Raw genomic sequence first — 14,750 nt, forward strand, 5'->3', positions numbered from 1 at the left:
GTTATATCTACAGGTGACCTTGTACATTACCTAGGTACGTTTCGTTGGTCTTGGTAACTTACTTCAAACTCGGACTTTTTTTTGCCTTTGGTGGGTTGGGCAATGACATGATGTTCCAAACATGTTCACCTCAGGTGGCGGCTTTGACCAGAGCCTCCTTGACAAGCATACGACAACTTCCTTTCAGGGCCAGCATTTGTAAGGCCAGTACGCTAGCCCGCCAGAGGGCCTGTTTGTCGAAAACATGGCTGCCCACAGGCGGTCTTGCACAGGCTGACAAGGAGGACGGGCATTCAAAGCTGGTCCGGGCTGGTTATCTGCGGCAATCGCATCCCGGTGTCTTCCACATGCTTCCACTCGGCCTTCGAGTGCAGGAGAAGCTCGAGAGACTGATAGACAAGCACATGCTCTCGGTCGGCGCCTCCAAGGTGTCCCTCTCGTCTCTGTCATCTCAGGCTCTATGGGAAAGGACAAAACGGTTGGAGGCCTATGGCCCAGAACTGTTCCGTCTCAACGACAGGAAAGCTGCGCCATTGCTACTAGCTCCCACTCATGAGGAGGAAATCACAACTCTGGTGGCAAAACTCGTCACCTCCTATAAAAATCTCCCGCTTCGTTTATACCAGATCGGTCGTAAATATCGCGATGAGCTTCGGCCGCGTCAGGGTGTTCTCCGTTCAAGAGAATTCCTCATGAAGGACCTTTACACATTCGATTCCAGTGTCGATGCAGCGCTGCAGTCCTATGAAGAAGTTCGGGCCGCATACTCTCGACTCTTTGACGAGCTCAAGATCCCGTATGTGGTAGCTGAGGCTAGCTCCGGGGATATAGGCGGCGATTTGAGCCATGAGTACCACCTACCCTCATCGATGGGCGAGGACATGGTCATAAGCTGCAACAGCTGCTCCTATGTGGCGAATGAAGAACTTGCTGTGGCGAAGCCTCCTTCGCAAGACCAAAGTGCCGCCAAAGCGCGAGTATGGCGTGGTGTATCCAAAGACCGTACTTTCCTAGTCAACGTCTGGTACCCGAACGTACCGGGGCTATCCGAGTCCGATATCAACACTCACGCAATCAAAACAGTCGTACCGGGACTGGACTCCAGCATGGAGGACTCGATAGCCTTCTGGACCCAAGACTCAACAAAGGAGTCTGGGTCATCCCAAAAGGTGCTGAAGCTCGTCAACGTCGTCGATAGGAGAATGAGCCCTACCATTAGCGAATCTATAAAAGGAAGTAGCCACCCGCAATTATTGCCTGCCGGCTCCAACCTCGATATCTCGTCAATCAAGATCGAAACCATTACCCGCAGCGAGAGCGGCCAGTCTATCAATGCCCTCCGTATCCGCGATGGCGACAACTGCGCCCACTGCGAATCGGGTAAGCTGAAGGTGGAGAAAGCGGTCGAGTTGGGCCATACATTCCATCTCGGCACACGTTACTCGAAGCCCCTCGGGGCAAACGTACAGATGCGCGAGAACGTCATGGCCCCCGTGCAGATGGGCTGCCACGGCATCGGCGTCTCGCGGATCATCGGCGCGGTAGCAAACCACCTGGCCGATGAGAAGGGTCTGAACTGGCCGCGCGCGATCGCACCCTTCGAGGTCGTCGTCATCCCCGGCCGGGGCGTCCAAGATGAGGACGCACACGAGATCTATGATCAACTCGTTGGTGAGAAGCAGGAAGTCGATGTTGTCCTCGATGACCGGGTCGAGTCTTTCCCTTGGAAGATGAAGGATGCAGACACCGTGGGCCACCCCATCATCGTCTTGCTTGGCCGCAGGTGGCTCTCGGACCGGATGTGTGAGGTTCAGTGCAGGAGGCTGAAGGTGAAGGAGGATGTGGCATTCGATGAACTGCCCGTGTATATCAACAATCTGTTGTCGCAACTCTAGTATACCCCTAAATACCTATGTATATCATGTCATGTAAGATATTGTGCCTTCCATCATCTTCGCCAACTTCAGCGTCACGCCCCGATCACTGTTCATTTATACAGCATAACAGCGAACGTCCGTCTCTTCAGACGTGACGTCGGCGAGCCCATTGCGTGAGGTACTCCCTGCCAGCCAGCCTATACGTATCTTCTTCCACATATGATCCACCCTGCCCCTGAGTCTGCAGCACCAAGTTCAGCCCCTTATCCCCGTCTCCGTACCGCGGCCATGCGGGCAGGCCCTCGTCGTTGGGGTTCCCATGATGCGCGAACCGGATCCACTGGTCCTTCATCTGCTCGCTTAAGGCTCTATACCCGGGCCAAGGCCCGACATACGCCGGGTTGCCGAACACGAAGGCCACCTCGGTGTAGTGCGCCACGCCCTTGTAGGCGGGTGCCAAACTTCCTTCCCCGCCGCCTCCTTCCGTTACATTGCTGTCGCCGCCGACATACCCGCGCGTGTTGAAGCGGTAGATGTAGGTATCGGGCGAGTGCTGCGCGTAGTGCCGTGCGTCGTCGAGCCGTGGCGCGTGATAGAACACGTCGCCCACGATGGCCGCGACCCTCTTGTACTGCCAGCCACCCGCGTCCGCGAAGCGCTCGGCCCCGGTGTTGAGCGGGATCCCTTGTGCCGGGTCGTCTGGGTAGAGCTCCAGGATGCGCCCGACGGCCGAGGCCGGGAACCCGAAGCCCGCGCCGTGCTCCAGGTAGTCGCGCAGGTCGGCATCGGTGTTCATCGGACCCTTCGGCGCGTTGTCGGTGCCCTCGTCCGAGTTGGTGCCATAGAGGTGCGGGATGTCCGCGAAGCGGCCGGAGTGGAGGAGCTCAGTTGGATAGTTGGGTATGATGTCTCCGTCCTACTCCCATCAGCGTCTCGAGCCAGTACTCCTTTTTACCATGCGTAGACGGAAAGACGGTATTAGGAGACTCTTCTGGACTTCGTCACTTCGAGACATACCACAGTGGGGTAGAACCCAGGCCCGCCCACTTTTGACGATGCCATGAAGGGGTAGAGAGTGTCATAGTCGACAGTTCGTAAACAAGCCAAGGTATCGGGAACATCGCTACAGTTGACTTGATTTACGATCTTATCGTATATGGTTTGGTACCAATCAGATCCGTTATACCAAGCCTGGCGACGTAAATTAGCGGCTTGACTCCTGGTGAATAAATTTAACCCCTTACTGTTGCTGCAGAGCCGCTTTCCTGTATCGATCGGTGAAACAATCCATCCGTACGCCCTCCATAAGTCATTAATAGTTGGCCCTTTAATCACGTCAGTGGTTCGGCTCCTCAGCTTCTTCCAAGTGTCAACCATACCACAGCAAAGGAGCCTGAAGACTCTCCCCAGATTGTGACGTTTTCGGGATCGCCGCCAAAGGCCTTCACATTCTCCTGGATCCAAGCTAGTGCCTTGCGCATATCTCGTAGAGACAAGTTCGTTTGGCCGGCACCCTGAATCTCACGAGAGTACATCATTCCCCAGCCTCCTTTCCTATAATTGATACTGGCTCCGATGATCGGCATGCCAATTTCAACTGACCTCTGGACGAGAAATGTCAAGTTGTAAGTTGGGAGGCCCGTTGTCCCGACCTGGTAGCTGTCGATGGTAGACGCAGCTCCAAGTCAGCTTGACCACCCAGTATTAGGTTTGATCACAATACCCGGTTGTACATACCTTCCACCGTGTATCCAAAGCATGATTGGCAGTTTTGAGCTGTCATCGCCCCCCGCTGGCCGCACAATGTTGATACTCAAGCAATCCTCGCCCATGCCATAGATACTGTCGGAGCTCACATTCTCATCTGGGCATGCATGTCCGTACTGCTTTGCTGGGCGGACCCCATCCCAGGTCTCATTCAGAGATTGGGGTACGCGGAACCGGTTAGGCCCGCTCGTATCCTGCGCGTACGGAATGCCCAGAAATACATCTTGCCGAAACTCGGGTAGGTGAAGTCCTTCGTAGGTTCCATTCAGTACGTCTACTGTTGGCACTGCATGTGCTACCAGAGGGAACCAAGTTAAGAGGTGGAAAATTAGCTTCTTCATAATGACACTAGGAATTGACCATAAGGCTTGGGGCTTATAACATGAGAAGTCTGATAATAGGTGGACACAACTAGCCAGTGCCTGGACAGTATATCAATGAGGAGTAGCACCAAGAAGACATCATCAAGAATCGGGGTCGGGATCCGGATCTGCATGGTAAATGCGACGTAACCAGAGCCTAACTACTGGAGACTTATCAATGAGACAATCCTGTTCTTGCGCACCTATCGTGTATCATGCAGCTCTAGCGGCATCGGCGCTCCGATGCCAAGAGATGTATACCCCTCCTGAGTAGATATAAGTCGACACAAGCCAAAAGGGGCGAGACGACCCTGTTTGTTTGCTAATGATAGAAACGGAATATTGGGTCTTGGGTCTTGGTCAATGACTTCGTTACAATACCGCTGCGGTTGATGTGTAAGTAGGTACTTAAGGATGGTATCAAAAGCTTAGTTTGAGTATTCAACGACCAATCTCTTTGGACATGGACCCCAGAAGGACACTTCTTCCGATCTTATGTTGGATGCCATCGATCAATAGGATAATCTTGAGCTGCTCCTTTGGAGTAGTCCATCATGATCCTGGCGTAACAATCCTTCCCATTATCCTAGTCGCTAAGCCATCGCCGCTTTTGTAGAAGATCAACGAGAAATCGAAGTAGTCGTCTATCGCGTTGAACCGAATTCATGGCCGAATAAGTTGTTTTATGTTTCTGGAGTATTCGAACGAGAAGTATATGGCAAGTCAGCAAGGGGATGCCGTCGAGGTCCTAACTGGAGGTACAACTAGCACTTGGATAGGAGCACTTTCGATTCTTTATTGATACTATTTCGAACCCCGGTATACCTGACAGCATGGACTCAGCGAAAAAGAGTGAGTGTTCTCTGTGGGCAAATAAGGCATGCGCTGGTATACGGAGGAGGCTGCTATCTCCTTGGGTTTGTTTATGTGTGAGTATAGTTTGGCACGATAAGAGGGTTTTAGTTTGAGCTTCCTCAACGGTACCTGACTCCTGTTGCTGTATTGATGGTATCGTGCCGCGCCTCTTAGCTTCACGATTGAACGACGCGAGCCTGGCCGCTTGTTCGTATCCTGCATTACATGAGATCGGACAGCCCGATTATCGGTGGCACGAATCTGTACAGCATCTCCGGCAGATACGAAGGGCAAGTTGAACGGCATTGACCCTTTTCCTCAGAAATGATGTAGGCAGCCCTAGAATCTTCCATAGCAACTGGCCTTAGAAAAGCATGGATCAAAAGATCTCAAATCTCAGAGAATTCAGTCAGGCCATGCGGCAGGATGTGTCGCCAGTATCGCCCTGCCAGTATGCATGACCAGGCACATGGTTTCCTTTCGAGGTAAGAAGCAGATGTAAATCAACTGCATAAAACTCGCTTATAAACTGGAGCTGGCCACACGGCTCATGCATTACTTTCTAACCGTCCTCTTCGTCCTGCTTTCTCAACAGATTGTGATTTAAGTATTGAATTGTATTCGCTGGAATACAGTAAAGATATAATAAAAACTTGTATACAGTCGTATGCTTGATTGGGGTTTAATCTTTCACCCGAAATTGATGGAAGACATTGGCACAGTATTCGAGGACACATAACCGCCACTGTGGTAGATAAGTATAGTGCCCCGATGTTTCGAAACAATAGCCCATCTGCTGATACTCGTCTTACATGAGGAGTCTCCAGGCACCAAGAAGCAGAGCAGCGAAACCAGTGCATACACCCATAAGCCACTGCAGGGTTTGGAACTTGACCTGTTCCAGCTTCTCCCGCAGAGTTGCGACTTCTTGCTCGATCTTGGTTTCTGTCTCCTTGATCTTCAGCTCTTGGTTTGCGGCCTCCTCTCGTATGCGCCCCTTTTCCAGGTTCAGATCAAGCCGTACAGAAGCCTGCGTGCGGCCGATTTCGTCGCGTAACCGGCTGTTCAGCTTGGTAATATCGTTGGTGAGGCGCTCGTGCTCCACGCGCGTGGTGCTCGACTCGGTGCTGTCCGCCGAGAGCAGCTCGGAGCGCAGCTTGGCAAAGTCTACTTTTTGGGTGTAGGTCGCCTTTGCCGCATCTTCGCGAAGGACCATGGTTCGGGTCAGGTTTTGTATGCTTTGGAGTGGGTATTAGCAGGCGGCCCCTCTGGGAAAAGCGATATCGGCCAGACAAACCTCTCCTCGATGACGTCGTTGAGGACCTTCATCATGGCCGCCGACTGATCCTCGGTGAACCCTTCGCTCTGCAGCCGTTGGACAAACTTCAAGGTATCGAAATGGTGATCGCGCATGCGCGGAGCCGTGGAGTGGAAAGACCGCCGGAACGCCGGGTTTCGGAGGATAGCGGAAGGGCGCTGAGGTTGCGGCCTCGTCTCCGAGTGAAGAGCGCGCCAGCTTGTCTTGGAGCCCGAGGCATGGTCTGGCTGCAAAGATGCTGCTTGAACCTGTTGCGAGAGTATAATGCCCGATTTAAAGCCCCTGGAAGTCGCGGCTGGCCCTTGCCAGCTAAGACGAGGCAATAAGAACCTCGGAAGCGATTGCGCTGCGTGCATAGTAGTGTTTGCCATAGTCGGCATGAATCGAGAGGGTAAGGAATTCGTAAAACAAAAGAGAAGAGACGATATGGAGAAGATGCGGTAGTGGGTGGTATTGGAACGTGAAACAATCAAATCAATTGGGTTATCAGCGACAACGGCATGGAAGACAGCATGCGAGTTTCGGGCCTTGCTGTCAACGTCAAGTGGACGGGGCGGGTGGATGATCGTGGACAGCAGACAGGGGCTTAATTAACAAGTGGGTACGGCTACAATCGGCAGCACCGTAGCCACCAAGGCCAGTAGAAGCCACTCGAGAGCCACTCCAGCCACCGCCCCACCGGAGAGCGAAAGTGGCTGGTTTGGGAGAATAAAACTCTCGCAAACCGCCTGCGAGGTTTCTTCCTTTTCCTTTCTTTCCATATTATAAATGAACAACGCAAAAAATCACATTCGCGAGCAACAAAAATATTCGATGCGAGGTAGCTGCTTCCGGCAGCGGCCCAAGACCATTGAAGTTCTCGAAGAAATGAAGAATAAATCCCAACGCACAATCTTGGGTGCGGCGCTTCTCTGTGAGGTGGGAAGGGTCGCAATGATTGAACGTACATATCACATTAACACATCATGCTTGTTGAAAACCCTGCTCAAGTAGAGATATCTGCCCGTCGCCTACATACATAGCTAGCAGACTGCAAAATATCTGAAAGTGACCATCGCTTGCATCGAACCAACCTGAGCTCGCCCGCCAGCGCTGGAAATTTTCTGTCCAGCCCACTTGCGCTGCCGAACTTTTCGCTAGCCTTCTTCCTAAGTGTCGAACCACTCCAGAGGGTCGTCCTTGGCGAACACCGCTTTGTAGGAAAAGCCTCCGTCTGGCAATTCCGCCCTGATGGTGTGAAGCGAATGGACCTCCGCCGTCTTGCCCTCTTCTGGGCCCGGCTCAAAGGCCCTGAAGTGAATATAGCATGGGCCAGTCTCGGGCATGGTGGGAATGCGTAGCTTGCCGAATAGGATGTGGCCGTACGCGACCTCTGCGTGGCGGACGGACACGAAGTCGTCGACCGTGAAAGAGGTCAGGTCCTCGTCGGACAGGTGGGCGACGGCGTCGAAGTACGGCAACTCGTGCTTTTCCTTGTCTCTGCGTTCGTGCTTGAGAAGATGCTTCAGGTCCTTCTCGAATTCCAGGAAGGCGCTCCTCGATGCCTCTTTGGGTGTGTGAGGCTCGCCGAGCTTAGCCGTATCAGCGGTGGCCATGGTTATCGGTGGTGGAGGGGTATTGCTTGAACTGCGTGAATGCTGGCAGCAAGATTGGTATGATAATTGTCCAGGTAGGATGAACGGTGGGTAGTAGGAGATGGAAATGTTTATTTTGTCCCGATATTTCGTTTTAATTACCTATATATGACTTATGTCACCAGGGAGGAACAGCATCAAGGGTCACACTGCATGATTATGATGCCAGCGAGATGCGTACACCGTCGTATGAAGTTGCAGTGCAAGCAGGTTTGAGGAGTACCCAGTGAGGGGTTAGTCAGGGCTTGGAACAGTCGATCATTGGCTTGCCCATCTGCGAATCGGGAAGGTTCATTCATGATGGCAGCCTGCCACGTACTAGTTACGACCACGTTTGTTTTGAGTTTCAGCCAGGCCCAAGCAAGGGTATTAGTAGACGCGGAACGATGAACGATGTCCTGTCCCTGGAATCTGGTGCATCAACAAGAGTGAGCAATCGCCAGTGTTGTTTGCTTGCTGCGCCCCACTAAGTTGGGTGCTACCCTTAAATGACGTAGAGTGGGAACTGGCCCCTAGATCCCCTACAGTAGGCAGATTCCATCTGACAGCAGGCCTCTTTCAGTTGTACACCGCCTAGCCGGGCAATTACTTGCAGTGCCTACAGTGGGAGGACCCAAGGATGCACACCCAACGCATCGCATCTACCGATCCCGGGCGCTTGGTGCCATATGGAGATATCTACATGTGCATACTTACATAACCTATGTGGATGAGCCATGTTAGCTTCAGAAAAGAAGACACTTCTAGCATGTACATAGATTTGAATATTGCTTGACATGTACTCCGATCCTGCTTACATGTTGAAGCCATATCGCTCTACCCAATTTGAGCTATCGGTCCGCCGGACGAACGTCCCACCGACAGACACCGACTATGCCTCGGCATCTTCCTCCTCTGGATCCTCTTCCTTTGCTGAATATTCACACAATAGCGTCCTTACGTGTCATGCAGGGAAATCTTATGCCGAAATCGTTGAGAACGCCTAGAAGCTCTAGCCCCTAGGCGTCTAGGGGGCCCATTAACCGGTCTACCACGTTGTCCATCTACCATCCCTGCTCCGCGTGCTGCTCGACAGATAATCTCCGGAGCGCATCGAAGAAAAAAAAAAGCCCTCCACATCGTCAACCTCGGGGCCCTTCCGCGGGCAACCCAGCACACCAAAAGATGGACGCCATGCGAATCCGATGCACCGCCCTAGCGGCTCGCTCTCCTTTCTCTGCGCCGGCGCGCCGGATCATAAGTACACATAGGCCGTTCTTGCAGGCACAAGCTTCTAGAACATATTCCCAGTCCGGTACGTTACCTACCAACGCATCTTCCCTAATCACCACCACTATATTGGCCCTTGGTCGAGTCAGTTACACACTTGGCTATATCATATAAGAACTGTCTTGTTGCGTACGGTCTTCACTTACTTACAATCGTTTGCTATCATACCAGCCGCCGCAGTACAAGCCAGACCCTCGTTTGTCCGAAGGGCAGTCAACTTTGTAGCGATTGGTGCCGTCTTCACCTCCCTCGGTTTCGCCATGACTGCCGCCCCTGCGCTGCCGGCCCTCAATGGGATCCTCAAGCCCGCTACTGATGCGGAGACGCTCCTCATGTTCACGCCGGAGGACCAACAGGAGATCGAGGTCGAGGAATACATAGCCAACCACTGGTTAACGCGGGAGATGCGGACAAAGACCAACTTTTCCGAATCGCGCCCACATCTGAAAATACCGGAACCCTTCCGAGTCAACAATCTGACGGCCGGCACTCTGCGCGGCCCCGGCAAGGTTGTGGTTCCCCCGTTCGCCTGGGTTGAGGCCGGCGGCAAGTCTATCGTGTCCATCTCGTATCTGGGTTCGGAGCTGTGCGGGCACCCCAAGATTGTCCACGGCGGCTTCTTGGCCACCATGCTGGACGAGGGACTGGCCCGCTGCTGCTTAGGCGCTCTGCCTCACGGCGTCGCCATGACGGCCAACCTAAACATCAACTACCGGGCACCTACGCCCGCAGGCACATACGTTGTCCTGAGAGGCACGACGACCAAGGTCGAGGGCCGCAAAGCCTGGGTCGAAGGCCGGATCGAGACGCTGGTCGGCGAAGGAGAGACCCCCGTCGTGCTTGCAGAGGCCACGGGATTATTCATCAGCCCCAAACAGGCTGCTGTAAGTGCCACCCCCTCCCCCCTGCAACCACAATACTAACCGCGGATTAAAGATGATGGCGAACGTCATGCCGGTCGAATAAGCGACATTAGACAGCGACGTCTTCTATTATAAATACGAAGCCATTAGATTTGTATATAAACCGAATTGTACACTATATTATCTGTTCCATGGGCAAATCGGGACAAGACACATTACCCCAACCCGGCGCCTGCCCGAGACATGTTTCGAACTGGATGTTCGATATAGGCGTTAATGGATTAGAGTCGAGTCGTTTAGCTCGCATATAACAACTATGGGGGCTCGCAACTTAAGCGCGTACTAGCCTTCTCATACTCAGAGTAACGCAAGACTTTAGAATGGTCAATTTCTACCAGCTAAATGATACAGATTCATGAGTCCTAATATCAGCGGAGGACGTACGTTACTTGGGACATACACCCTGATGTGTCCATTCTGTCGTTCCTAATTATGGAAAGGTGGGTTAGCAGACGGCAGCTGAACAGGCTGCGCCCCAGCTTACTATATGACAATAAACGAGGTTGGTAAGCACGTCCGCCGTAAACGTATTGCGCTTTTCAATCAGAAGGGCCGACTCGTGCAAAGGTGTATTTCATTGGGCTTGCTCGGTTGTCAGAACCATATCATCACGGAAGCCCTGGGATTATATCGCAGGGTATCTATATAAGACCATTATTATTGTGCCGATCCCCAGTTCATATGAACTCATCAGTGCATCGTGTTCAGCCTGTGATTTAATTCAACTACACCTGTTCTGCTCGTTGCCTCCGTCAAGAAACCCACCTTTTTGGTTCTATATATAACCACGTTATGGTGACACCCTGCTTGTGAGCAACATGGAGTGGTTCTTCGGTGTAAGTTCCTTCTCTGTTCCACAGCACCTACCTCTCAGCGAATTGGGGAACAGCAGGAATCGGACTTGCTGATCATGTTGCTCGTTTTGCAGCTCTTCTCCTCTCGCAAATCGAAATGGCAGATACAAAAGCCACCACCTGGCTTTGCCCGGCACGAAGGCGGCTGGTACGTCAAGCCCGTCAACAAGGACCCGGGATCTTTCAAGAAGGCAAAATCCAGGAGGGAAATGCGCGGGCTCGGCTGGTTTAACGACAACAAGGGCGGCGGCGGGGATGCCTTGGGGTAACGAAAGTGTATATGGCCGGAGGTCGAGAGAGCGAGAAGGAAATAGATACTGAAAACAAACCCTCGGAAGTCTGCCGGTATATGACCTGCTCAGGGATAAGAGAGTAGGAGAAACATAAGGACGAGTATGTTGAGTATAGCAATCATCTGACCCTACTTAATGAATTATTTGACTTATGATATATCCTAAAATGGCACCATGTCTTAAGTACACTTCCAATGGTAGGGTAGCCCAGGTCGCTAGACACCGGCAGCTCTTGGAGAGTAACGCTGCAGGCCTATCGTTGTATGTTAGTTGCTATAAGCACCTACCTCGATCCCATTTACCGCTTCCCCTATTCGTATAGTTACCTATCCACTCAATAACTTATGCGCCGAGTCTGTCTGTGGCTAACGAAGTGAAGCATGTCTAAGTATGACTCTGTCTCGCCTATTCGACCACCACCATCTCTACAATATAGTAAGAACTGTTTTAGTACTCAGTAAAAGATACCAATCAAGTCACCATAGGCAGGTAGTATAGTAGTATAGTGTTATGCAATGAACTACGCCATCTGTATAGGCGAGCCCATTTTCCTTGAATACATTGTCAAAACAAATAGTTTATGCAAGGTAGGTAGTATAGAAGTTGAGGTAAAACTGCCCAACCGGCTTGAATCGCGGCGCGCCAATTACTTCCAGGTCGTTCACGCAAATCACGTCATACTCCAGGGCTTTTAGTGTACCTAGTTGCAGTTCCGGTGCGGAACCGGAAATCTGGTATGGATATTCTCCATTGGTAAGACTCTTGCGGGAAACGGCACTTTGGGGGGCAGAGGTTCCTGGCTTGAGGTGTTTTCTTGGGGGAAAAAAGTGATACCACCTTACAAGTACTCCTCCTTCATTCGTTCCTATTTTCAGTTGAAAAGTTCCGTCCAAAAAGAACTATAAAACACAAAATGGCATCGTGAGTATTCCCTCTTCCTATGTGCCGTTGAGCCTTTCTGCCTATTGCCCCTCCAAGACACTCAAGTCTACAACCCCACCAACTTTATCAATCTACCCCTCCATTATCGGGATCGTCGCGCAGCCCTCAGGAAAGACAAAAGGTAAATCACGGCAATGTACTAAATCAAGCATGCAGCAACATCACATGGCACCCGTCGCTCTCGCGCAAGGAGCGCAATGAGTACCGCGGCCAGAAGGGCATGACCATCTGGTTCACCGGCCTCTCCGCCTCGGGCAAGTCCACTGTCGCCACCGCCCTCGAACAGCACCTGCTGCACCTGGGCCTGGCCTCGTACCGCCTCGACGGCGACAACGTCCGCTTCGGCCTCAACAAGGACCTCGGCTTCAGCGAGAAGGACCGCAACGAGAACATCCGACGCATCGCCGAGGTACGTTTCTCCTCGCCAAGGAGGAGTACTACCTACCACATGGAGGGAGACTAACAAACGAAACAGGTAGCCAAGCTCTTCGCCGACTCGTCCACCATCGCCCTGACCTCCTTCATCTCGCCCTACAAGGCGGACCGCCAGACGGCGCGCGAGCTGCACGCGGCCTCGGCCGCCGGCAGCACCGACGAGCCCATCCCCTTCATCGAGGTCTACGTCGACGTCCCCATCGCCGTGGCCGAGCAGCGCGACCCCAAGGGCCTCTACAAGAAGGCCCGCGCCGGTGAGATCAAGGACTTCACCGGCATCAGCGCCCCCTACGAGGCCCCCGACCACCCCGAGATTGTCATCAAGACCCACGAGAGCAGCGTCGAGGAGTGCGTTGCCCAGATCGTCGAGTGGCTGCAGGCCAAGGGCCTGATTGAGCTCAAGAGCAAATAGAGAATAGAGAGACGGGTCTAGCGACGTTAGATAAGATCTGATTAACGAATTTGCAACACCCGTCGACCCTGTCATCCACCATTGCCTTGATACCATCTACGCCTCGTCATCATATGAACACTACCCCTGACCCCCCTTTCCGATTGTCACAATGCGAAAGATAACTTTCATTCAATCTGGCGCCTGCTTGATTTGCGTAATGATACTACTTCCTGCTCATCGTCTCATAAAACGAAGATTTAAAGTTCAAACTCGTAGTACACGTAGGCCGTGTACTCATTGCTCTCTCCGTGACCCAGACCTGCTGCCGCCATCTCAGACGTCAATGCCGCATCGTCCTTGGTAATCCTCCCCTTCTTGTCGCGGCCAACTGCATTGCCGCCCAGGTGTGAAAATGCCGAGTCCATGTTGGACTTCACCTTCTTAGCGAGCTTCGGGTTTGTGACTACCAAGGCAGACACAAACTGGAGCGGCAGACCGTACCGTAGCACAGTTTCAACGAATACCCGAAGTGTCAGAACATGTGCCCATATCATGACACTCTCACTCCACCCGGTGCGGCTGAGTCGCAACGCTTCACCCCAAACCTTCTTCTCTTCCCTTGCGACACGGTCAAACTCCTTCTGCTCCTCCTCTTTACCGCCTTCCACGTACTTGTACTGACGTGGAGTCCACTTGTTCTCGCGGCATTTTTGCAGAAATTCGGCGCTGTGCTTCTTAAACGTTGTTGCTGTGAACAGTATAAACTCCTCGTCTTGGGCGACTTGCGTGGCTGACCTGGGCACAACCATGGGCGAGAGGCCCTCGTAGCCTTTCAAAAAGTCCTTCTTCAGGTTCGCGGGGACAACGATGAGGTGGGTTTCAAGGTACTCGGAATCTTGGATGAGCAAAGAGGGATCGACAATAGGCGTGAGGGATTTGGTCGTGAGATTGCCCCTGAGTCCTAATTAGCGCACCGCAGTAGCCTGGGGCAGCGAGGGAATGCGAAGACTTACGTCTGCTTTCTCTGCAGCGCAGCGAAGTTTGTCTTGACTTGGTTGTACTGGTTGAGCTTTCCTTTGACGTCGTTGTCGACAGTGACGAGCTCCTGCGGAAAACACGAGTCAGCTGCGGCAAGCCATGGATGATTGTACGTGCTTGTGTTACCTTTTGAAGCGTGTCGATCAGCTCAGCAATAGGCTTGTCTGCTCGATATCGGACCTTATTCCAGTTGAATGTGCGTAGATAGTTGTCGGTAGGCTCTGAGGTGCTTGTGAGTATGGCCATCCTAGCTACTGGTCAGGGTGGGCTGCATGCATACTGTCATTCACAAGCTTCTGCTCGTCGACCTTGTCCTGATCGTCCAGTAGTGATTTGAGGGACTCAGCAACCTTGGCGACCAGGCCGTCGCAGGAGGCCTCGAGCTTGCCGAGGTCATCGGCCTGCTGGACAAGGGCATCCAGGGTTCCGATCTTGAAGTCCGGCACGGCGAAGGGGAGGGTAGTTCCGCTATCGCCAATGATGCCTTTGAGCGCATCAATGGGCTCGTCAGAAGAGTCGACGGCGTCCAGCGGGACGGACACTAGACAGTACTTCATCTTGGCGTAGGGATGTCGAGAAGATGCTGGCCGTGATAGCGATGCTGTGCCGAGCTGTTAGGCGGGATAACTGCTCAGCAGGAGGCCTGGTGTTGCTGCGCAGGAAGCAAGCAAGCAGCTTGTGGGATTCTGACCGACCTGCAGCTCCAGAATAAAGAGACGCTATCCAATATCGCGACCGCGGCTGGGGGAAAGGGGCGTGTCGTTGGTGAAGCTGGAGGTTGAGTGAGGC

At 52.8% G+C, this 14,750-nt stretch overlaps 8 protein-coding genes across 8 annotated transcripts; 4 read left to right on the top strand and 4 right to left on the bottom strand.

The window, feature by feature from the left end:
* Window positions 1–110: 110 nt before the first annotated feature.
* Window positions 111–1,895, top strand: PG986_013178 (prolyl-tRNA synthetase; the record flags this gene model as incomplete). The annotated part of the gene is made up of 1 exon (XM_066849400.1): window positions 111–1,895. The coding sequence occupies one exon, from the start codon at window positions 111–113 to the stop codon at window positions 1,893–1,895; it is 1,785 nt and encodes a 594-aa protein (XP_066693543.1).
* Window positions 1,896–2,022: 127 nt separating this feature from the next.
* Window positions 2,023–3,985, bottom strand: PG986_013179 (alpha/beta-hydrolase; the record flags this gene model as incomplete). The annotated part of the gene is made up of 4 exons (XM_066849401.1): window positions 2,023–2,793; window positions 2,895–3,116; window positions 3,257–3,536; window positions 3,615–3,985. 4 exons carry the CDS (start codon window positions 3,983–3,985, stop codon window positions 2,023–2,025), a joined length of 1,644 nt encoding a protein of 547 aa, XP_066693544.1.
* A 1,684-nt stretch (window positions 3,986–5,669) lies between these two features.
* Window positions 5,670–6,550, bottom strand: PG986_013180 (uncharacterized protein; the record flags this gene model as incomplete). The annotated part of the gene is made up of 2 exons (XM_066849402.1): window positions 5,670–6,099; window positions 6,159–6,550. The coding sequence occupies 2 exons, from the start codon at window positions 6,548–6,550 to the stop codon at window positions 5,670–5,672; spliced, it is 822 nt and encodes a 273-aa protein (XP_066693545.1).
* Window positions 6,551–7,327: 777 nt separating this feature from the next.
* Window positions 7,328–7,774, bottom strand: PG986_013181 (uncharacterized protein; the record flags this gene model as incomplete). Its single annotated transcript, XM_066849403.1, has 1 exon — window positions 7,328–7,774. The coding sequence occupies one exon, from the start codon at window positions 7,772–7,774 to the stop codon at window positions 7,328–7,330; it is 447 nt and encodes a 148-aa protein (XP_066693546.1).
* A 1,568-nt stretch (window positions 7,775–9,342) lies between these two features.
* On the top strand, window positions 9,343–10,048 carry PG986_013182 (uncharacterized protein; the record flags this gene model as incomplete). The annotated part of the gene is made up of 2 exons (XM_066849404.1): window positions 9,343–9,966; window positions 10,019–10,048. The coding sequence occupies 2 exons, from the start codon at window positions 9,343–9,345 to the stop codon at window positions 10,046–10,048; spliced, it is 654 nt and encodes a 217-aa protein (XP_066693547.1).
* A 775-nt stretch (window positions 10,049–10,823) lies between these two features.
* Window positions 10,824–11,128, top strand: PG986_013183 (uncharacterized protein; the record flags this gene model as incomplete). Its single annotated transcript, XM_066849405.1, has 2 exons — window positions 10,824–10,841; window positions 10,880–11,128. The coding sequence occupies 2 exons, from the start codon at window positions 10,824–10,826 to the stop codon at window positions 11,126–11,128; spliced, it is 267 nt and encodes an 88-aa protein (XP_066693548.1).
* Window positions 11,129–12,065: 937 nt separating this feature from the next.
* PG986_013184 (uncharacterized protein) lies at window positions 12,066–12,941 on the top strand (the record flags this gene model as incomplete). Its single annotated transcript, XM_066849406.1, has 3 exons — window positions 12,066–12,073; window positions 12,251–12,503; window positions 12,570–12,941. The coding sequence occupies 3 exons, from the start codon at window positions 12,066–12,068 to the stop codon at window positions 12,939–12,941; spliced, it is 633 nt and encodes a 210-aa protein (XP_066693549.1).
* A 239-nt stretch (window positions 12,942–13,180) lies between these two features.
* On the bottom strand, window positions 13,181–14,572 carry PG986_013185 (ATPase- V1 complex- subunit C; the record flags this gene model as incomplete). The annotated part of the gene is made up of 4 exons (XM_066849407.1): window positions 13,181–13,877; window positions 13,937–14,028; window positions 14,088–14,182; window positions 14,242–14,572. Coding segments are annotated over 4 exons (1,215 nt in total), but the record flags the coding sequence as incomplete, so codon positions are not given.
* Between the last annotated feature and the right edge of the window lie 178 nt (window positions 14,573–14,750).

The sequence above is a fragment of the Apiospora aurea genome, assembly GCF_038362705.1.
Source record: "Apiospora aurea strain CBS 24483 chromosome Unknown utg000009l_segment0_segment0, whole genome shotgun sequence".
In the NCBI taxonomy this organism is placed as follows: domain Eukaryota; kingdom Fungi; phylum Ascomycota; class Sordariomycetes; order Amphisphaeriales; family Apiosporaceae; genus Apiospora; species Apiospora aurea.